The sequence below is a fragment of the Hibiscus syriacus genome, unplaced genomic scaffold (genome assembly GCF_006381635.1).
Source record: "Hibiscus syriacus cultivar Baekdansim isolate YM2019G1 unplaced genomic scaffold, ASM638163v2 tig00002237_pilon, whole genome shotgun sequence".
NCBI lineage: Eukaryota > Viridiplantae > Streptophyta > Magnoliopsida > Malvales > Malvaceae > Hibiscus > Hibiscus syriacus.
In genome coordinates, this window is record NW_024061918.1 from 7,404,067 (window position 1) to 7,426,289 (window position 22,223).

Below are 22,223 nucleotides of genomic sequence, written 5' to 3' on the forward strand. Positions count from 1 at the left end.
CTGTTATAAGAATGAGTTATAAGATATATGATATGAACATAAGAGATTATACGAACCAGAGATAAGAATTATGAATGATAACAGTGTATGAGTATGATACAAACATAAATGATGATATGTATGTATGTATTTGTTACATGAAAGTTATATGAGTTGCATGATTTGATAGCATAAAATAGTCATGGATGGTTAGTGAATATAAATTACATTAGACGTGTTTTTATGCCTCACTAAGTCATAGCCTTAGCGTGTGATTGTTTCACACGTAGGTTCCGGAAATCGGGAAGAGAAGCTAAGAGGAGGAAGACAGGTCAGTTCTCCTTGCTACAGATCAGATCAGAAGAGAAATGGATACGATTATGTATTTGATATATTGAATGTAGTTGGCATGTACTAAGTGATTTGTATTGAATATGCTCTGAAAGGCTTTGTAAATCCAAAAGTTTTTAATTAATGCAAGTTATTCAGTTTTATTTAAATGAGAAATTGAAATCCTTTAATTATTTTGTGAAAATAAATAGTTTAAAAGTCAAGGTGACACCTCGTACTCGTATTCGGGTTGGATACGGATTGGGGTGTTTCACTTAGAGATGAGCTATGACTTTGTAACAAGGTTGTTTGATTCTAGAAAAGTTTTCCTTGACTTTTAATTTTCAATGAATGCTCATACAATAAAGCCTTTGTTGAATCCCTAAACTCTTGCATGGTAGCTTCAAGGGAGTTAGAATTTGAACTAGAATTTGAACTAGAAGTTGAACCCTTGTTAACTTTCTGTACGACATCTGTTAATGCTGAAATCCTGAAGGTTCAGAAATAATCTGTTGCGGCCTGTTCAAGTTGTCTGCTATATTGTTTTCCCCTTGATTACCCCATGAAAAGTTAGGATGTTGATGTCATCCTGGGTTATAAGTGTTAGAATAGGGGTTGTTGTTGCTTCGATTAAAATATCCCACGTAGTTGATAGACTTTTGATTGTTAGGACATTCACTCTCATGGTGAATTCCATGGCATAAGATACATGCGGAGCTGGCTACCTTGACTACCTTCACTTCGCTAGAATGTTGCAGATTTTTCAACATATTTGTTATGGCAGAAAGTTGGACGGACACTGAATCCGTAGAATTTAATTCGAATGTCCCAGGTGTCTTCCTTCTTGTTCTAAACCTTGAAGAGGGAAATTGCTAGTAATTATTTGATATCTTGTCCAGTATGTCAAAGGCCTCTTTGGGTGATTTGTCAAGCAAAGTACCATTTGCTGAAACATCTAACATCATACGTGTGGGCGCATTGACTCCATTATAAAATATCACAACTTGGGTTCAGTCGTGGAATCTGTGGTTAGTATATTTTTGAAGCAACTTTTATAATGATCCCAATACATCGATCCAGTTAGAACTCCACTAAACCAAGCTCTTGCTTAGTAATGTAAAGAATGGGGGAAAAAATTTAGATTTAACACATCATTGTGCACTCCTTGCTTCCTAAATGAGTCGCAAACTTCCAAGAAAACACAGATGTGTTGCCTAGCTTCTTCATGAGGCATGCACCAAATTGATCGATCGAGATCAACGTGTTGAACATGACCATTTTAAGCTCAAAATGGGCTCTATGGATCTCGGGTGCTACGATCCCTGGGTTGTGATCGTCTAGAACAGGAGCTAAGAGATCTCAAATAACTCTCGATCGAGGTACAAGTCCTTCATTCCTAAATATTGCAACATTCAAATCTGCATGATCTTGAACTCGCTGAACACCTTGGTTCAGTTGATTATTCATGACTAGATTAACGCATTAAGAAAGTCGTCTTCGACAGAATAAATGCTCGATCTCTGAAACTAGAGGATAAAGTGGTCATGAAAAGTGAAACCTGAAAAAAAAACAAAGAAAACTAACAAGTAAACTAAAAAAAACTAACTAAAACTCTAGCTATAGCAAAACTTTAAAAATAATCAGCTGTCAATCCCCGGTAAAGGCGCCAAAAACTTGATCGAATGTAAATATATAGTGTTGTGGCATGTAAATCTGTGCATGAATATACAACTGGTGCAAGTAATACAATAGTGAGCGAGTATCATCTCCAAAGAGATTGGAGGTATTTTAAAAGCCAGCTATAGCAAACAAAATCTATCACAAAATAAACCTAAGTATATATGTACGATGGTATAAACAAATGAAAGTAACACTGTGGTAGATGGTATGCATAAATGGTGATGTAATGTTGTGGCCATAATGGAGTGAAGTGGAGTGAAGATGTTGTGGTGGAAATTGTTGGAAATGTAAAAGTGTGTTGAGGCAAGAATCTAAGTAAAGTGCAAGTGTATGCTAAAGCAATAAAATAAATTCAACATTGGAAAATGATATTAGACTTGACAACCTCACACAATCAAGCTTCTATAGAGGTGAATGGAATGGATTGCTATGGTGATAATATTCTATGCTATGGATGATCTCTGCTCCTATGAGTATGATGCCCGATAGGATTTGCTAAAAAATGCTTCTAAACTCTCTCAAGCAAGGAATTTGAAAAACTAATGCTATGGTAATACCCCTCAGCGTGAAATGCTACACTAGCCTATCAACTAAGTCATATCCCTTTTAGTTGAATTGAACCCTCTCCTTATCTTTAAGGCAGGTTAGAACTTTCCCATCCCGGTTTGGCTCCCTTGCTCACATAGATCTAACCTAGCTCTCTCGTTGCTAGGTATATATACTTAGAAAATGTAAATCTCTCAAAAGCTCTTCAAGACTAAGCATATTACGCTACAACAAACGATAATCTCTCAAAAGCTCTTACAATGCTACAACGCATAAAGGTAAAAATAGTGAGCAAACCAACATTCAAAATATAAAAACATTTATTTATCCATTAACACAAAATAAAATCCTCTAACACAAATCCAACACCAAATATGTTGCCATGACATAGCTCCACCACCATGCACCGCCTTAGCAAACTAGCCTCTATCGAGGTCTAGCTGCTACCTCCCATAAAGCTTGGCTATGGAGAACACCATGAAAAAAGGATGAAAAGGAAGAAGAAGATGAAAGTGAGCAACCGCCTTTCTCTAGGTCACATCCCAAGGTTTTTCCAAAAGTCTTTCTAAAATGTATGACACCTTAAGTATTTATAGAGGGAATATTTCTAAGGTTTTGGGCCCAAATTTCCTTTGTACCCTAGATGGTATCATTCTCACGTGAAGGGGGCGGTTATTGTGGTAGTTAGTCCCAAAATATACAGCAAGGGTGGTGAGTTACGTGTGCCCAGACAGATAAGCGAAGATATTTTTGTTATTTTGTCTTTTCTGCTCCAGGTTTGTTAGCCATCTTTCATTGCGGCAAGTCTTTTAGCGTTCTATCTACAGAATGCTACAACATTAATTTCTTCAGCATGCTACAGCGGCCACAGTTTCTCTTTAAGCTTTCATTACTTGCACAACAACACAAAAATCAAGACCTTTTCCTCAGCAGCATCAATTTTCAATAAATTTATGATGCAACAAGACTTTACCACCAAATGCAACAATATGACCTAACTGCAATCTAAATGCTATGACATGGGATTTATAACAAACAATAAACTAATTAAAAAGGCACAAAAAATACAACCTTTTTACGGGGTTATTAGAAATCTTGTACAGACATGAACGAAAGCTTAGGATTTGATAAATCTTAGCATATATGGTAATTTAGGGGATAAATCTCATTAAGAAAAGGGGGAAAGGAAACTTGTAAGAAATGAATAGTTGGAAAGGAAAAGAGAGGATAAGGAAAAAGAATTTTTGAGTTACAATTTAGGGGAAATGGTAAACTTACACTATTGGTGCTTATAATTATTAGGATTAATAGTTTAAACTCTAAATTTTACCATGTATTCAATTTAGTATGTACCTTCACTTATATTTAAAATATAAGAAAATTAAACGACTTCTAAACAAGCTTGTTTATGAACATATAAACAAGGTTATAAATGAGGTTATAAACGAGCTTTTTCATGAACATATAAACGAGCTTGTTTGTGAACATAAATAAATCAAACACACCTTTGTTCATGTTCAATCATTTATTAAAAGAACATAAATGTTTTATTCATGCTTGTTTATTTAGCTTAATAAATAAACATAAATGAACCTTATACGTGCGATTCACAAATAGTTTATCAAACACTCTGTTCATTTACACCCCTAACTAAATTATAAAAACGATAATAATTTGGTGTTTATTGGTGCAGTTTATCCTAGGGCTATAAATGAGACGAGACGTATCACAAGCTACTCGAGTTCGACTTGATCATTTCTCAATCAACACTTGAATCGAATGGACTCGACTTGAACTCAAACTTGACTCGAATTCTTAACGGATTGAAGCAAGCTACTTGATATCGGACTTGAAAAGCTCGCGAGCAACTCAAAAAAATAATATATTAATTTTTTATTTTTTAAATTAAATTATTAATAATATTAGCATTTATATGTTTTTTTAAAATACAATATAAGACTTTCTTATACTAAAGGTTCAAATTCGAGCTTAAACTGAACTCGAGTTTGAGCTTCAATCGAGCTAAGCCTAAAAATGTTTCAAGTTTAATTAGATCTTTGACTTTTTGATTTCGAGTTTGAGTCGAATTTGATAATTTTAAGCTCACGAGTTTTCAAGTCGAGTCTAGCTCAAAATTAATTTTTTTAGTCGAGTCGAGCTCAATAATACTTGAGCTCTACTTAGCTCATTTACCCTAGATTGTTTAATTAACCTAAATAGAGTATGAGCCTCTACTTAAATTTTACTCTCTTTTTCATAGAGTTTGTTGTCAATTGTAGATATAAAGATGGGTGAAAGTCATAAAGTAATATAAAAAAGGGTAAAGTATACAAATGGTCCCCTAACTATTAGATATTGCTTTTTCGAGTCCCCTTGCTATTAAAAGCTACAAAATAGTCCCCCAACTATTTATATGTTCTAAATTCATCATTTTTGTTTAAAAATTTGACGACATTCTGAATTGAACTTTAACCTATTGACTGAGATATGATAGTTGTTTGAGATTTTATGATCATATGTTATCATATCACATTGAATAGATTAACGTCCATCTCATATTGTCATTAATTTTTTAATAGAAAAGGACGTGTTTGGAGCATATGAAAAGTTGAGTAACTCTTTTATAATTGTTAGTAGTCTTGGACTCAACAAAGCAATGTCCTAAAGTTGGAAGACCTTTTCTAACTTTTAATAATTGGGGACTCAACAAAACAATATCTTATAGGGACCGTTTGTATACTTTACCCTAAAAACAATAAGTATTTGAACATGGAATTTAAACAGCTGGAAAGTAGAAGCTTTTTTCTCACGGGAGATTCTTCGCTTTCATAAAATTTGTCATTATATGATTCTACCTAAATCCTAAAATTCACCATAATTGGTTAGATTATTTTCTAAAAAACAACAACACGCAGCAGTCGTTTCAAACTATATAGCATTTAAATAAGAAAAAGCACTTCTGTGAGATGATGGTATCCGTTCACTGATTTTCAACCATGTTTAACGAGAAGTAACGATGTGGGATTTGATTTTATTTTTCAAGTATGCCCCTAGATTCCATTCATTGTCGTTTTACATGCCTTTTTATTGAACGGTAATGGAGGCTAAAGGAATATTTACAGCTGCTAAAGAAAGAGAATATGAATTTGGTCCCTTCTTTCCGTTTTCTTTCTTTATATTTGTTTAATTCAAGCTCCAATCACATGAGTTAGTGATAGATATAAATATAAGTCCGACATTATTAATATTTTTTTTAACTATTAGTATCTGATTTATTGGTCGATTATTTCTGTTTGAATTTAGAAAAGGCCTATTATGGGGACGACTCTACCCAATTTACTTCATACACAAGCGCCAAGATTTAAACTGTTAACAATTGCTTAAAGAACTTAGTGTCTTATTCTACTAGATCAACTGATTGTTAGTCGATATTATAAATATTTTAATTTCTTTTTAAGGAAGATTTCATATAAAAGATGTGCATAATGCAAGCAAGCAAGAAAGTCAACTTAGCATTCATGAAATCCGCATGTGAATTTGACTTAATTCACTTCCCCTTTTCCCTGTAAGACGCTATAAATACCTGTTCTTAGCGGGTTTCTTTTCATATCGCATACTTCTTAAAAAAAGAGAGAAAAAAATAAAGCACACACAAGAGGAGTTCTCAGCATAGAGTTTGTCTGACAATGGAAAATCTAATCAAGCAAAGCAGGTACGTGTGCATCTGACAATTGTTTTCTTTCTATAATTTGTAAATCTTATTCAAGTGCCAACGGAAAGCTTTTACTCATCCGTTCTAAAGATTGTTTACAGAAATTAGTCATTGTTTATATTATCCGTATTAACATTTGTGTTGTACTAATTTTCTTCAGAAAACAAAACTGGTTCCAGAAGCAGTTTTCCGGCCGGCACAGTGAAGATGGTCGGCCGAAACAAGGCGCACACGAAGCAGCGGTGGCAGCCGCCGCATTCGCTGTTCAATCAGTGGAAGAAGCCAAAACAAAGAAGCTCAAGAAAGACAACGGAAGAAATGGTTTGTTTCATACAAATGTAATAACCACCCAATTCTCACTTAAAAAAACTAAAAGCTCAGGTAACTTTCCCACACTTTATATATACTTTTTATTTACAGACTTTCATTTTCTGAGAAGCTAATGGAGAAGTAATGGAAAACAGGTGAAAAATCCAAGGATAGGCCAATCAAACATAAACCAAAGGAATTCGAAAGAGTTGGTTCTCAATCTGCTGCAATAGTACCAATAGCACCAGGCGATTATGCAGAATGGCAAGTGTCTACTTCGCTTATTTTACAATTTGCTCTCTTTTCCCGGGGACTAGAGTTTTTCCCCCTTCTTTTAATCCAAGATGATTCATCTAACCTTCATGATCACAGGTATGACAAGCTTAAATTTGTTGTTTGTGGAAGCGACAAGATGCCGAAAACCCACGATTAAAAATTATGTTACTCGGATTCGGATGAGCGTTACATTCCGGTACGTTTTTAATGCAGATACACAAATGTGTTACATTAGATTAAAAATTATGTTACTCGGATTTGGATTGGATTGAATGTTAGATGCGAGTATGTGTTTATTGCAAATATAGAAGTGTGTGTTACATTAAATTAAAAATTATGTTTGGATTTGAGTGAGCGTTACATGCGAGTATGTGTTTAATGCAATTATACAAATATGAGTTACATTAGATTAAAAATTATGTTACCCAGATTTGAATTTAGTGTTAGATGCGAGTATGTGTTTAATGCAAATATACAAGTATGTGTTACGTTAAATTAAAAGTTATGATACTTAGATTCAAATGAGCATTACATGTGAGTATGTGTTTAATGCAAATATACAAATATGCGTTACATTAGATTAAAATTTGTGTTACCCGGATTTGGATTTACTGTTACATGCGAGTATGTGTTTAATACAAATATACAAGTATGTGTTACGTTAAATTAAAATTTGTGTTACTCGGATTCGGATGAATGATACATGCGAGTATGTGTTGCGTACTAATGTTTACATATTCGTCCAACGGAGACGAATACCGTTTCTGACTGTTGACAATGCAGAACACTATGAAGATTGAGACAAGATAGTAGTTTAGATTCAACAGGCTGTCTGCAGATAACCAGAGAAAATGAAATAAAATTTTAATCATAAATCATCATTGTAGGTAGAACATATAGTAATTGTAGACTTTACATATAATATAAATTCTTTTGGATTTGAAAATATTGTTATTTTACGAATCAAATGACTTTAGTGGTTATTCTTAGAGGTTATGGGTTTGAGCACTAACGACTATGAGATATTTAAACGTTTATTGTCAAATGATTAGTAGTCTTTAAAATAGATACCATCACCAGGGATTTAAATAGATGACATCACCAGGTATTTAAACAGTCATAGCAGTAATGGTGCCATCCGCGATCGTTATTGTATGACTGTGATATCTGCAATCACCACAATAGCTCTCGCTATGACCGCAATCGCAATAAATACGACACGATCGAAAATGAGACCGGAACCGTGATTTGAATACATGATCATCATTTGTAATCTCTCTAACTTAATAAAAAAATATTGTTATTTACCATGAATAACACCATTGCAATTCCACCACAAAACAAGCCTCCTTACACGCCTTTACCCGATAACAGTTACTAAAAAATTATTAATTAAAAATTATTAATGTACCAATAAAATTGAATTACTATTACAACTTTGTGAATCTATAATTTTTTTTTAATTTTATAATATTTTTTTCAATATAATTATCGGGATCTAATTTATCAATTGACTAATATATATAGGATATTATAGAGGCAATGACAACTCTTCTAAACCAATTTGTTTCATTCGAAAACATTAGAATTCGAACCCTTAAAATTGTTTAAGAGATTAATATTTTGTCTCACTAGATCAAGTAATTGTTAGTATTTTATATACTTTTTTCAACTGAGCTAAAAACATCAAACTAAATCATGCACTTAAAAAAAATAAAATTTTGACATACTAAATTTATGAGTAAAAAAATAAATTAATAAAATTTATTAAAAAAGTGAGAAAAAATATTTTTTGGTAAAAATTAAATCACTATGATAGTCTTATACATTTACAATTTTTATTTATTTATTTATAATTTTTGCTTGCTTTTCCAACTCGAATATCAACCTCAATTAGATAATCCAGAAATAAACGTTATTACTAAAGAACAAATATTTGCAAAAAGAATTTATATTTGAAAGAAATTAAATTATCAAATGATTATTGGTGAAATGATAAAATATTTAATTATAATTTTTTTAAACACGTGTTCAAATTTCAAATGATATATTTTTATGTTTCAATACTATTTATAAAAAAAAATAAAAAGATGAAAATGTCCATAAAAAGTATGCATTAGACTTTGTATGCATTAGACTTTGTTGAAAACATTTTGATGTTTCGATATAACAAATTAAATTAAAAGAATTTTAATTTTGAAAAAGATTTTTTCTAAGCATATTCGATATATTAAATCGAATATCAAAATATTACTCAAAGTATTTCAAAGTTCATTTTAAATCCTTACTCAAGTGTAAAATTAAGTTTTAATCTTAAAATAATTTCAAAACGATTTTACAAAATATTTCGAACCATTTCAATGCCAAAAAATTCCAGATTCCTCAGAGGGAACCGATTCCCTCCCAAGGGGGTACCGATTCCCCCCTAAATGGTTTGGCTCCGAGAATTCCAGTATGCTCGGAGGGAACCGATTCCCCCAGGGGTACCGATTCCCCCCACTGTTCAACGGTCGAAATATTTGAATTTTACACCTAGGGAACCGATTCCCCCATGCTCCAAGCAGAAATATTAATTGTTTTCACACTTAAACGACTCCAAAAACTTCATTAATGATCTCCAACGTTCAGAAGTGATTCAAGGTGTATTTAAGCAAGCTTAGAAGCCATTGATCAATAACAAGAAACATCAAGTAACTAGAATCAAGAGAGAATCAAAGAGAAAGCATCAAACCTCAAGTTTGAGCATTTCAAGCCTATTTTTCATTCAATATTCATTTTGCTTTCAAGAACACTTATTGTGCTCAATTGTATTCATTCTTGAGTGTTCTTTTCTTTGTTCTAGAATTATGCAAACAATCTACCTTGTGAGGATTTCCTTGTAAGTTTGTAAATTTGTATTGTTCTCTTTGGGAGAGAGTGTTCTCAAGAATTTGGGGTATAATTCTTGAGGGTTTGTAAGGTTACTCTTTGTCCTCAAAAGAAAGACAAATTAGTGAATTTATGGAAAATCCTTAGTGTGGATAGCTAAGGTATTGGACATAGACTTTGGTTGAGAAAGTCAAACCACTCTAAATCGTTGTGCAAATTTCTTTCAATTTTCTGCAAAAGCTTCCATCAAAATTTTAATTGCCAATTCACCCCCTCTTGGCCATATCCGTCAATTGATTAACTCAACAATTGGTATCAGAGCCTAACTCATTTGAAGGTTTAATCGCCTCTTGAGTCGATTTGGGAAGAGTTATATCGATAATCAAAGTCATCAATGGCCTCTACTTTAAACTTCGACTCCGGTCTCGATTCGATGCCCGTCAACAAGCCTCCTTTCTTCAATGGGGCTAACTATGCCTATTGAAAAAATAGGATGATGTACTTCATTCAAGCAAGTGACATGGGAGCATGGAATGTCGTAGAAGAAGGATACATCAAGCCTCTCACTCATCCAAGATTGTGGAGTAAAGGAGAGACAAAAATGTTCCAGCTCAACTCCAAAGCCATCCATATCATATTTTGTGCTGTTGGACCAGATGAATACGAAAGAGTTTCATCTTGTACAACCACCAAAGAAATATGGGACAAACTTCAAGTCACTCATGAAGGTATCGATGAGGTAAATAAATCTAAAATTAGTATTATAACGCATATCTATGAAAATTTTAGGATGAGACCAAATGAAGAAATCAAAGCTATGACAGATAGATTTTCAACGATTGTCAATGGTCTCAAATCATATGGAGAGATCATTTCAAATGAAAAGCTTGTGAGGAAGTTAGTCTAGTCCCTTCCAAAATCGTGGCAATCAAAGAAGGCGGCAATCATCGGGTCTAAGGACCTAACGTCCTTAACCCTTGAAGAGCTTCACTCCTCACTCATGAAATGATGCTTGAAGATGAGGTAGACCTTGATAAGATTGAAGAGACACCAAAGGAGAATGAGAAGAATAAAAACATTGGAGTTGCTCTCAAATCCAAAAAAGATGAGAGTGATTAGGATGAAGATGACGATGATGAGGAAATGGCATTGTTTGCCAAACGGTTCAGAAAAATGATGAGACCTTACCGAGGGAGAAAATTCAAACGAAATGAAGGCCTCAAAAATGAACCAAAAGAGAAGGACCCGATCATTTGATATGAATGCAAAAAGCCGGGGTATGTCAAATATGATTGCCCACAATTGAAGAGAAAGGGTCAATCAAAGAATAAGCACAAGGCTCATGTGGCTACATGGAGCGATGAAGAAGGTTCCAATGAAGAAGAACAAAAAGTAGCAAACTTGTGCTTGATGGCATTCGGGGAAGATTCTAAGGTAACCTCTAACTCATCTGATTTTGATGATATATCCTATGATGAGCTATTAGAGGAATATAATGGGTTGGCTTCGGATTATGAGAAATTGTTTTTAAAATATAAAAATGATGTTTCAAAATTAAAAAATGAAAATAAACTCATATCCAAAACCAACAACGATCTTGAAAGTAAAATCAAAGATTTGCAAATCAAACTAGAAGAGTTTGAAAAGAAAATTTTGGATTTGCAAAATTTACTTTCAAAGGTCAATGATGATCATCAAAAGAAAATTGATGATCTTAAAACTTCTTTTTATAAAGTTGGAACAAAACGTTTTGAAAATGGAGAAAATTCAAAATCCAACTTTGTTAGAAAAAGTTTTAAAAACTAAAATCATAGAGGTCCCCAAAGAACCTCTAATGGAAACATCGTTAGAAGTATATGGGTTCCTAAAGAGCTCATTACTACTAAAGATAAGGATATCCTACACAAATGGATACCTAAGGGGACTAGGATTTTGGAAACTAATGGATATAGACCCAAAAGAATTTGGGTACCAAAAAATAGAAATTAATCTATGTTTGTAGGAAAAGGAGAATTGCTACAAGGCACGAGAAACAAATCCAAATCCATGATACCTTGATAGTGGATGCTCAAGACACATGACCGGAGACAAAAGCTGGATCATTGAGCTTAATGCCAAAAATGGAGGAGAAGTGACTTTTGGTGATGATTCAAAAGGTCACATTGAAGGTATTGGTACTATTGGTAATACCTCTTCCATACAAATTAAGAATGTTTTATATGTGAATGGATTAAAGCATAATCTCTTGAGTATTAGTCAATTATGTGATAAGGGATTCAATGTCATATTTGAAACTAATGGTTGTAAAGTCATTGGCATTGCATCTAATATGATTATGCTTGTTGGTCATAGAATAGGAAATATATACATGGTGCATTTAGACTCTATAGAAATGACTAATTTATGCCTAGTTGCAAAGGATGAGCATGATAGTTGGTTATGGCATATGAGACTAGGACATGCTAGCATGAGTGTTTTGCAACGGTTAGTTCAAGGAGAATTGGTTCGAGGGCTGCCTAAACTAAAATTTGATAATGATAAAATCTGTGATGCTTGTGCTAAAGGAAAACAAAATTGAGTTTCTTTTAAATCCATTAATGACGTATCAACAAGTAGAGCATTACAATTGATCCATATAGATCTTTTTGGGCCAACTAGGACTACTAGGTTGGGTGGAAAACAATATGCATTTGTCTTGGTAGATGACTATTCTAGATATACTTGGGTTCTATTTTTAAGCACTAAAGATGAAGTATTAGAACATTTCATCACATTTTCAAAAATAATCCAAAATGAAAAAGGTTACTCTATAACTAGTGTTAGGAGTGATCATGGCACTGAATTTGAAAATCTTGGATTTATTGAGTTTTTTAATTCTAATGGTATTACCCATAATTTTTCAGCACCTAGAACCCCTCAACAAAATGGAGTTGTTGAGAGGAAAAATCGAACTTTATAAGAGATGGCTAGAACCATGCTTTTTGAAAATAATTTGCCAAAATATTTTTGGGCGGAAGCCACAAATACCGCTTGTTATACTGTAAATCGAGTAATGATTAGGCCAATTTTAAAGAAAACTCCATATGAAATTTTCAAAAATAAAAAGCCTAACATTAGCTATTTTCATCCTTTTGGATGTAAATGTTTTGTTTTGAACAACGGTAAAGAAAACCTTGGCAAATTTGATGCTAAAAGTGATGAAGGAATTTTTATGGGTTATTCCTTAAATTCTAAATGTTATCGAGTATTTAATAAAATAACTTTAGTTGTAGAAGAGTCTATACACGTTGTTTTTTATGATAATCCCCTTCCGAGGAAGGATTCTTGTGTGAATGATGATGTAGGTATTATAAATACAAATGAAGTTAGACATGACATTGAAGAACCATCATCAAAGGAAAAAACAAAAGATAAGGTAACTCATGATCCTCTTGAGAATCCAACCATTGAAGAAAGGGAAGTATCTTATCCAAGAGAGTACAACTATGTCAAGGATGGTTAGATTATAGGTGATCCATCCAAAGGGGTAACAACTTGATCTTCTCTTAGAAATATTTGTAATTATGTTGTATTTATTTCATGCATAGAGCCTAAGAATATTAAAGAAGCATTAAAAGATGAACATTGGATTATGGCCATGCAAGAAGAATTAAATCAATTTGAGAGAAGTAAAGTATGGACATTAGTTGAAAGGCCTAGTAATAAATCTACTTTAGGTACTAGATGGGTATTTAGGAATAAGCTTGATGAGAGTGGTAATATAGTGAGAAACAAGGCTAGACTTGTTGCTCAAGGGTATACTCAAGAAGAGGGCATAGACTATGATGAAACATACGCTCCCGTAGCTAGGATGGAAGAAATTAGAATGTTATTAGCATTTGCATGTTTTCATGAATTTAAACTATATCAAATGGATGTTAAAAGTGCATTTTTAAATGATTTTATAAAAGAAGAAGTGTATGTGGAACAACCTCCAGGTTTTGAAGATTCAAAATTTTTGGATCATGTTCTTAAATTGACAAAAGCACTTTATGGTTTAAAACAAGCTCCTAGAGCTTGGTATGAAAGACTGTCAAATTTTTTAATTGAAAAAGGTTTTTCAAAAGGGAAGGTTGACACTACATTCTTTTTAAAGCATAAAGGTAAAGATTTATTAGTAGTTCAAATTTATGTTGATGATATAATATTTGGTTCTACTAATGATGTTCTTTGCCAAGAATTTTCTAAGCTAATGCAAAGCGAATTCGAAATGAGCATGATGGGGGAGCTCTCATTTTTCTTGGGACTCCAAATCAAGCAAAGAAAAGATGGCATCTTCATCAATCAAGCTAAGTACGTCAAAGATATGCTCAAGAAGTTTGGACTGGAAAATGGGAAACCTCATGACACACCAATGAGCTCTTCTACAAAGCTTGACTTGGATGAAGGAGGTAAATGTGTAGATGTTAAATTATATAGGTAAATGTGTAGATGTTAAATTATATAGGTCAATGATTGGATCTCTACTTTATCTAACTGCAAGTAGACCAGACATTATGTTTAGTGTTTGCTTATGTGCTAGATTTCAATCATGCCCTAAGGAATCACATTTACTAGCTGTTAAGAGAATCTTTAGATACCTTAAGGACACTCCTAGTTTAGGACTTTGGTATCCTAGAGACTCTAGTTTTAGCTTGCATGCCTTTTCTGATGCGGATTATGGAGGATGCAAATTAGATAGGAAAAACACCTCTGATACTTGCCAATTCCTTGGAAATATGTTGATTTCTTGGTTTTCAAAGAAACAAAATTGTGTTGCATTATCTACTACTGAAGCCGAATACATTTCAGCTGGTAGTTGTTGTGCACAAGTTTTATGGATGAAACAACAACTTTTTGATTATGGAATTGAAGTAGGTACCATTCATATCAAGTGTGACAATACTAGTGCTATTTGTCTCACTAAAAATCTCATCCAACACTCTAGAACTAAGCACATTGAAATAAGACATCACTTCATTAGAAACCATGTCGCTAAGGAAGATGTAGTTCTAGAATTTGTTGATACTTTGCACCAATTAGCAGATATCTTTACAAAACCTTTAGACAAGGAAATATTTTGGACACTTAGGAGAGAATTAGGTTTGACCAACCTATCTTCACTTAGTGTTTAAAATAATTTTAGCACTTTTAAGACTAAATGAAAAACGCTTATAATAGTAATTTTTGATTGCATTCATTGCTATTAGTTAGGAGGAGTTTATTATTCTTGATGAAAATTAACTTTATGTTCAAATATAGTTTAAATATTAATTTGATTGTTTGAACATGATTAATTTTCAATATATGAGTTACCAATACAACTAGATAAAGTTAATTTAGCATTTTGTATGTTTAAAATAAGATTTTAGCATTTTGGTGCAGAGGGAATTGATACCCTCATGAGGGAACTGATTCCCCCTAGGGGAATCAATACCCCCCTGGGGTTATGGTTTTTACGGGCAGAACACCCTAATTTTTCCTTAAACCCTCAATATTTCTTCATTCACGTCGTTCTCTTCCTCTCTCTCTCTCCCTATCTCCTCTTTGCTTCATAACATTGATTTTTAGTCGGAATTTCATCATATTTCAAATCCTAAACCTGCTAGCATCATTAAAATCGTGCAAACAACATCAAAATCCACTCAATCTCATCTTTCAAAGTAAATTTTTCTAAACTCTCTATTTCATTGATTTTGAACATAAGACTAGTTTCAATTAGTTCTAGATAGAAATGGTGATCGAGCATTGATTGTTTAGTGATTAGAAACTTGATTTTACAACTAATTTTATCAAAAACACAAGAATTTTCCAAAATTCTTTGAAATTTTTGAAATAAAAAAAAATTGTTTTTCAAATTATTGTGTTTTGATTGAATTATGTTGTTGTTATGAAAACTATACATATACTGATTTTCAAAACCTTATTTTTCAATAGTTTTCAAAAACTTTGCCCATTAGGATTGGTTTAGAGAACCTTGAAATATTGATAACTCAATTGAGTTTTGGGATTAATTGAATTGCATACATGTGTTTTCTAAATTGCAGGTTATCCATTCTATTCTGATTTCCTAAACAATGTCCAATCCTAAACGTGCTAGGTCATCATCTAGTCGCTCAAACTGTCAACCAAATCCACCTCCAAATCCTCCTCCTATTCCTGAAATTCCAATTCCTAATCCTAATCCCATTGATCCTAATATGACTATCCAAAACTCGTGCTTCAATCATCCTGGTCCTAGAAATCATCATTTTTGGTATTATCAATATTTTGACTCTTACAAAATTAGAGAAGAAAGTATCCCTTCTCGTCAAGCTATGATAGATATCAATTTTAGATATCTTCCTCTTTTACAAGAGTGGAAATTTGATAAACTTTGTGACCTTGAACCTATAGTTTACCATCAACTTGTTCGCGTATTCTATTCTAATGCCGTGTGTGTTAAAAACCGAGCTCAAACCAAAACCATAGCAGTTCGTTCCTATCTGTAACAACCCTGAAAAAAATGAAAAAATATTATTATAATTGTGTAATTTGGCAAAATTTGGGGATTAAATTAAAAGTTTTCAAAACTTGTAGGCAATTTTAGAAGTGAAGGAAATTCAGGGACCAAGCCCTGAATTTACCCAGGAAGTGTCGGTAGACTTGTCTATTAAACGTGTTTTCTGATTTCAATCAGAAAAGACAAGTGCTTAATTTACTAAGTTTTCCTCCTCTCGCACCCCTACTTTCAAGTTTGATTCCGAAGACGTACACCCTCCGATCGTCAAATTGAAAGCACCATCGTGTTCATCTTCGACTTGTGAACAAAGCCCAGTAAACCAATTATAGCGAAACGCTGTCAAACGCCGTGAATTTCGAGTCAAAGTCTCGACTTTTTTTAGCACCACCGAAAATCATAAATTCATCTCCGATCGTTGATCCGTTTTCGACACCTCCCGCACCATCGTGTTCCTTGCATCGTTCCAAGTCCACCGGTGTTCACCGTTTCTCCATCGTCGCCGGCGAGTTAAGGGGTTAAGCGGTCAAAGTTTCGGATTTGTTGAAATCGAGCTCTCCACCGTTCAAAATTTTGAACCGAGCTTGTAAGTATCTCAAGATCGCTTAAAATAATTTTTGGAAATTTTTCAGGAATTATTAGGACATCGGGGAGCTTCAAAACAGTGGTTGACCGGTTTGGGTGTTAGTTTTGTAAATATTTTTAGAAGGTGGCTAGATTTGTAATTAATTATTTCTGTAATTAATTTTAAAAGGGTGCTATTTTCGTAATTATTTTAAAAAAAGTGACATTCTGGGAATTATTTTGGAAAAGGTGACATTCTGGGAATTTTCGAATGTGGACTATTGAACCCCTTTGACCATAACTTTGACCGGCTTTAAATGACCATTAAACGACCTTTGATTTTGTTCGAGTATACCTATTCTGACATTTTTCGACGTGCCGAATCCGTTTCCGAAGTCCGTTTTGCCAAATTCGAACCCGAAGACCTCCAAATCATCAGTCAAACCCATTGACTTTGATTTTGACCAAGAATTTGAATTTTTGAAAAGTCATACTTTATGTTTTTCGACGTCCTGATTCCGATTCCACAATCCGTTTGGTCAAATTCAGACTCAAAATCCTCCAAATTGATAGTCAAACCCGGAAAATGCTTATATACTTAAGAATTTTAGCTTTGATCAATTAAGTAAGACTTGGGGTTGATAAATTATTATTGTTTGAAGGTATAAGAGACTCTCTGGATCGTTCGACAGCTTGACCCAGCTCTTCTAGATCAATTAAACCATGTGTGCCAGTATTCACCCATAAGACACGTAAATTTTATGATTTTAGAGATTAATTATGTTACCCATTAGTAATATAGTGTTATTATAAATTAGGTTTGAAAGCTGTAGCAGAGCGTGGTGAGACCATCAATCAGTAGATCTACTACTTGAACCTATTATCGAGGTGTGTTCCCTATTTATTACTGAACTATTTTTTTAATATGTGGTACACTGAATTCTTTGGTTACTGTTTTATTGATGCACCGATTTAATGTGATGATTTATGGATTATGACTGCTATCTGATTTTTGTTTTGAAATGGTATATGATTACCACGTTTATGGATTTATGGAATTTATGTCACGGTGTAATTAAATTTTTGGAATATGAAATATAAAGTACAACTCTGATCAAGCTAGAAAATTTTACGGACCTAATATGACTCTTAGGTAGGCTCTGCGGCCCTGAGATCATTCTCGAGTAGGCCCTGCGGCCCTAAGATGTATTCTTAGGTAGGCCCCACGGCCCCAAAATCTATCTTGGGTAGGCTCTCAGGCCCTAAGATGTTCCCTTAGGGTAACTCTTTTATGGGATTTACTGCAGTATAATTTTTATGAGATTTACTGGACTATGATTTGTTTAGTGTACCTATCATGATTTTATAGTAATGTTGGGACACACTGAGCCTAGCTCACTTTTCGAAAATGTTTTCCCCTTTCAGATACTGTTGGTTAGATTCACCTGATTGAGCACTTGGAGGATCAACATATCTCTTGAAGTATATCTGATTGTAATGTTTTTATCTTTCAAGTTGACTTTATTTTGGTGACATGGACCTTATTTTAAAGTATTGGATTTTATAATGATTACTCCTTTGCTATTTATATTTGGTTTATCGTAAATTTGGATTTTTAAGACATGTTTAAATTAATTTGGTTTTTTTCATTATATTTATTAGTTGTATTTTTATAGTATAAATTATTATAATTTCATAAACATCATTTATAACGTGATTTTACCATGATTGAATAATGGTTTCGGAACAATATATTTAAGAATCATGAATATGGTTCACTAGACTTAGTCGAAACGCATAGACCGGGTCTAGGGGGTTACATTTAATTGGTATGAGAGCTTTTGGTTTTTAAACCTCGGACTGTGTGTGAGTCCAAATTGAAAATACGGTTTTGAAATATTTTACAAAATAAGTTGCTAAGGCCATGTCTCAAAGTTTTTACGGTTTTAATTGTGTTAGATACTCCAAGTGCTTATCTAACCCTAAGTTTTATCTTCTATAGTAAACTAGAGATCTATCAAAATGAGTGCTAGACGTGGACGTCGAACTAGCCGTGAACGAGGTCGAATGGCTAGATTTGTAGACCCAATCGATGAGATTCGAGTAGATCCCCCACCTCTGAGAAGTGATTCTGCTCCTACGACCCCAACAAATTTACCTCCTGCGGTTGGGATTGGCATGACTACACCGATCAGGGGAGCAACCGATAGTGAGATTGATTCTACCAGAGTTGCATTTGATGAGAATTTTGGTAGACAATTTTACAGTTGATTCAAGGAGCGGTCAGAGCTGCTGGTGCTGGATCCGAGGTGCCTATTTCTCAAACTCTGATCGCCAATGGGGTCAGGACTTTTGGAGGACAGCTTGGAGGAATTCCTAGTGAAGCAGAAGATTGGCTCCAAGATACAGAAAGACGCATGGATCAGTTGGGTTTGGACCCAATTAAGAGATATTTGGGGGCAGTAGCGATGTTAGATGGCAATGCCCACACCTGGTGGGAGTCAGTGACCAGTAGTGTTCCTACCGATCGGTTGACATGGGATTTCTTTAAGGAGCTCTTTTGGAGTCGATTCTTAGGGGAGCGTTACTTAGTCCAGAGACGACAACAGTTTTAGGACTTGGTTCAGGGTGATATGACTGTTTCAGAGTATGAGATAGAGTTCTTAAAATTGTTAAAATATGGAATCAGTCTGGTGCCTACCGAGAGAGATCGATGCCGTAAATTTGCCCTCGGACTCAGATATGAGCTACGTAGACAGGTGGTAGCCCTTCAAGATGAGAGTTTTGATGTACTGTTGAGCAGAGCCAAGGATGCTGAGGAGATGTAGGCTTTAGCTTCTGGTAGAGAGCGTGTTGATCAGGAGCGATCTAGGAAATCTTTTGGGCTTACTGAATCATCCACACAGTCCGGTAAGAGGACTTGTACTTCAGCCCCTCAGAGGAGCAATACACGCTTCAGGCCTGTAGTATCATCACCTTCAGCTGTTAGTAGATGTGGTTCTTCGGTTCCGTTTCAAGTGCGTCATTGTGACTTTTGTGGAAAACGGCACACAAGAGAGTGTTATAGGAAGACCGGAGTATGTTTCCATTATGGATCTAGTGGTCATTTTTGGAGGGATTATCCTCAGCTAGCTTCGTCTGAGCAGACCACTACCCAGACTCCTGTGCGTTCACAGACTACAGTACAGACACCAATTAGAGATCGTAGCCAAGTAAAGGCTTATGGTTCAGCGTCCAGGACAGACAGTAGTGCCCGACCTCAACAGAATAGAGGGCCAACAGTTTCTGAGGCTAGACAGCCAGCTTTGGTTTATGCCACTAGACGTCGGGATGACAAAGATGAGCCTGAGGTTATTGTAGGTATATTTACTATTTATTCTATTCCATACTTTGCATTACTGGACAATGGCTCCACCCACTCTTATGTATCGAGCTCAGTATCTCGAAACCTTTAGATTCCGATCGAGAACACTGATAATACTGTTACGGTTACGAGTCCAGTAGGACAGGCATTATTAGTGAATAAAATATTTCGGCGTTGTCCTCTGGAGGTTCAGGGAGAAATTTTTCTCTCTGATCTTATGGAGCTTCCTTTAGAGGAGTTCGATATAATTCTTGGGATGGATTGGTTGAATAAACACAAGGTAAATCTGGATTGCGAATACAAGAGAGCTACTCTGAAGACTTCAGATGGTCGGACTGTTGTGTTAATTGGTGAACGGCGTGGCTATCCCTCCAATATTGTTTCAGCTATGGAAATTGATCGTATGATCAGGAAGGGTATAAGACTTTCATTGCCTGTATTTTGAACACTAAAGGTTCCTTGTCCACGATCGAGGAAATTCGTACAGTTAGCGAGTTTCCTGATGTTTTTCCAGAGGAGTTGCCTGGGTTACCTCCTGATAGAGAGGTAGAGTTCGAGATTGAGACTTATCAGGGATCTTCACCTATTTATATGGCACCATATCACATGGCTCCAAAGGGAACTTAAGGAGTTGAAGGTCCAATTACAAGAATTATTTGATCGAGGATTTATTTGGCATAGTACCTCACCCTGGGGAGCTCCAGTTTTGTTTGTGAAAAAGAAAGATGGGTCGTTAAGGCTATGTATTGACTATCGGAAGTTGAACAAGTTGACAGTCAAGAATAAGTACCCATTACCCAGGATTGACGACTTATTTGATCAGTTGCGAGGAGCTACTGTATTCTCTAAGATTGATCTTCGTTCGGGGTATTACCAATTGAAAGTTAAGGGGTCCGATGTTGCAAAAATAGCCATTCACACTAGATATGGTCATTAATAATTCTTAGTAATGCCTTTTGGTTTGACGAACGCTCCCGTAGCTTTTATGGATTTGATGAATCGGGTGTTCCGGACATATTTGGATCAATTTGTGGTTGTCTTTATTGATGATATTCTGGTATATTCTCGAATGGAAGTAGAGCATGACGAGCATTTGAAGATCGTTCTACGAACCTTGAGAGAGCATCGTCTATATGGCAAACTAAGCAAGTGTGAGTTTTGGCTTCAAAAAGTGTCATTTTTTGGGCACATTATTTCTGCACGAGGTATTCAGGTTGATCCAAGCAAGATCGAGGCTATTGTGAATTGGAAACGACCCAAGAACGTCTCTTAGATCCGTAGTTTCTTGGGCTTGGCTGGATATTATCGACGTTTTGTTGAGGGTTTCTCGATCATTGCTGCTCCTTTGACAAAGATGTTAAGGAAGAATGTGCCGTTTGATTGGGGAGAGGCACAATAGGAGAGCTTTGAGAAATTAAAGGCGGTTTTGACTCAACCACCAGTGTTGATTCAATCAGAGTCCGGGAAGGATTTTACAGTGTATAGTGATGCTTCACATTCAGGACTTGGATGTGTTCTAATGCAGGAATGTAAGGTGGTGTCTTATGCGTCCCGTCAACTGCGACCACATGAGTGTAATTATCAAACTCATGATTTGGAGTTAGTAGCAGTGATTTTTGCCTTGAAGATTTGGAGACACTATCTTTACGGAGAGAAGTGTTATATTTTCACTGATCATAAGAGCTTAAAGTATCTTATGACCCAGAAGGAGCTTAATTTGAGACAACGACGCTGGCTAGAGCTTCTAAAGAATTATGATTGTGTGATTGATTATCACCCTGGTAAAGCTAACATTGTGGCGGATGTTTTGAGTCGAAAGGCGGTATCGGAGCTGAGGTCTTTAATGGCCAAGATGAATTTATATGACGATGGCACTCTGTTAGACGAATTGTAAGTTAAACCGATATTGGTTGATGAGATTAAGGCTAAACAATCTCTAGATAGCTCATTGTTTTCCATCTTTGAGCAAGTAGAGCAGGGGACAAGCTCAGATTACGCCCTTGATCAGGATGAAGTTTTATGCTTTAAGGATCGATATTGTGTGCCTGATGATGCTGAGTTGAGGCAGATTATTCTTA

General features: G+C 34.8%; 1 protein-coding gene across 2 annotated transcripts; it reads left to right on the forward strand.

Moving 5' to 3' along the window:
• Window positions 1-6,144: 6,144 nt before the first annotated feature.
• On the forward strand, window positions 6,145-7,698 carry LOC120139462. 2 transcript variants are annotated; one of them, XM_039154671.1, is made up of 5 exons: window positions 6,145-6,247; window positions 6,408-6,628; window positions 6,712-6,820; window positions 6,929-7,028; window positions 7,616-7,698. In XM_039154671.1, the coding sequence occupies exons 1-4, from the start codon at window positions 6,222-6,224 to the stop codon at window positions 6,987-6,989; spliced, it is 417 nt and encodes a 138-aa protein (XP_039010602.1). In that variant the 5' UTR covers window positions 6,145-6,221; the 3' UTR covers window positions 6,990-7,028; window positions 7,616-7,698. The 2 variants fall into 2 exon arrangements, with proteins under 2 accessions (XP_039010602.1, XP_039010597.1); XM_039154666.1 differs by lacking the exon at window positions 7,616-7,698 and having other exon boundaries at window positions 6,929-7,273.
• The last annotated feature ends 14,525 nt before the right edge of the window (window positions 7,699-22,223 follow it).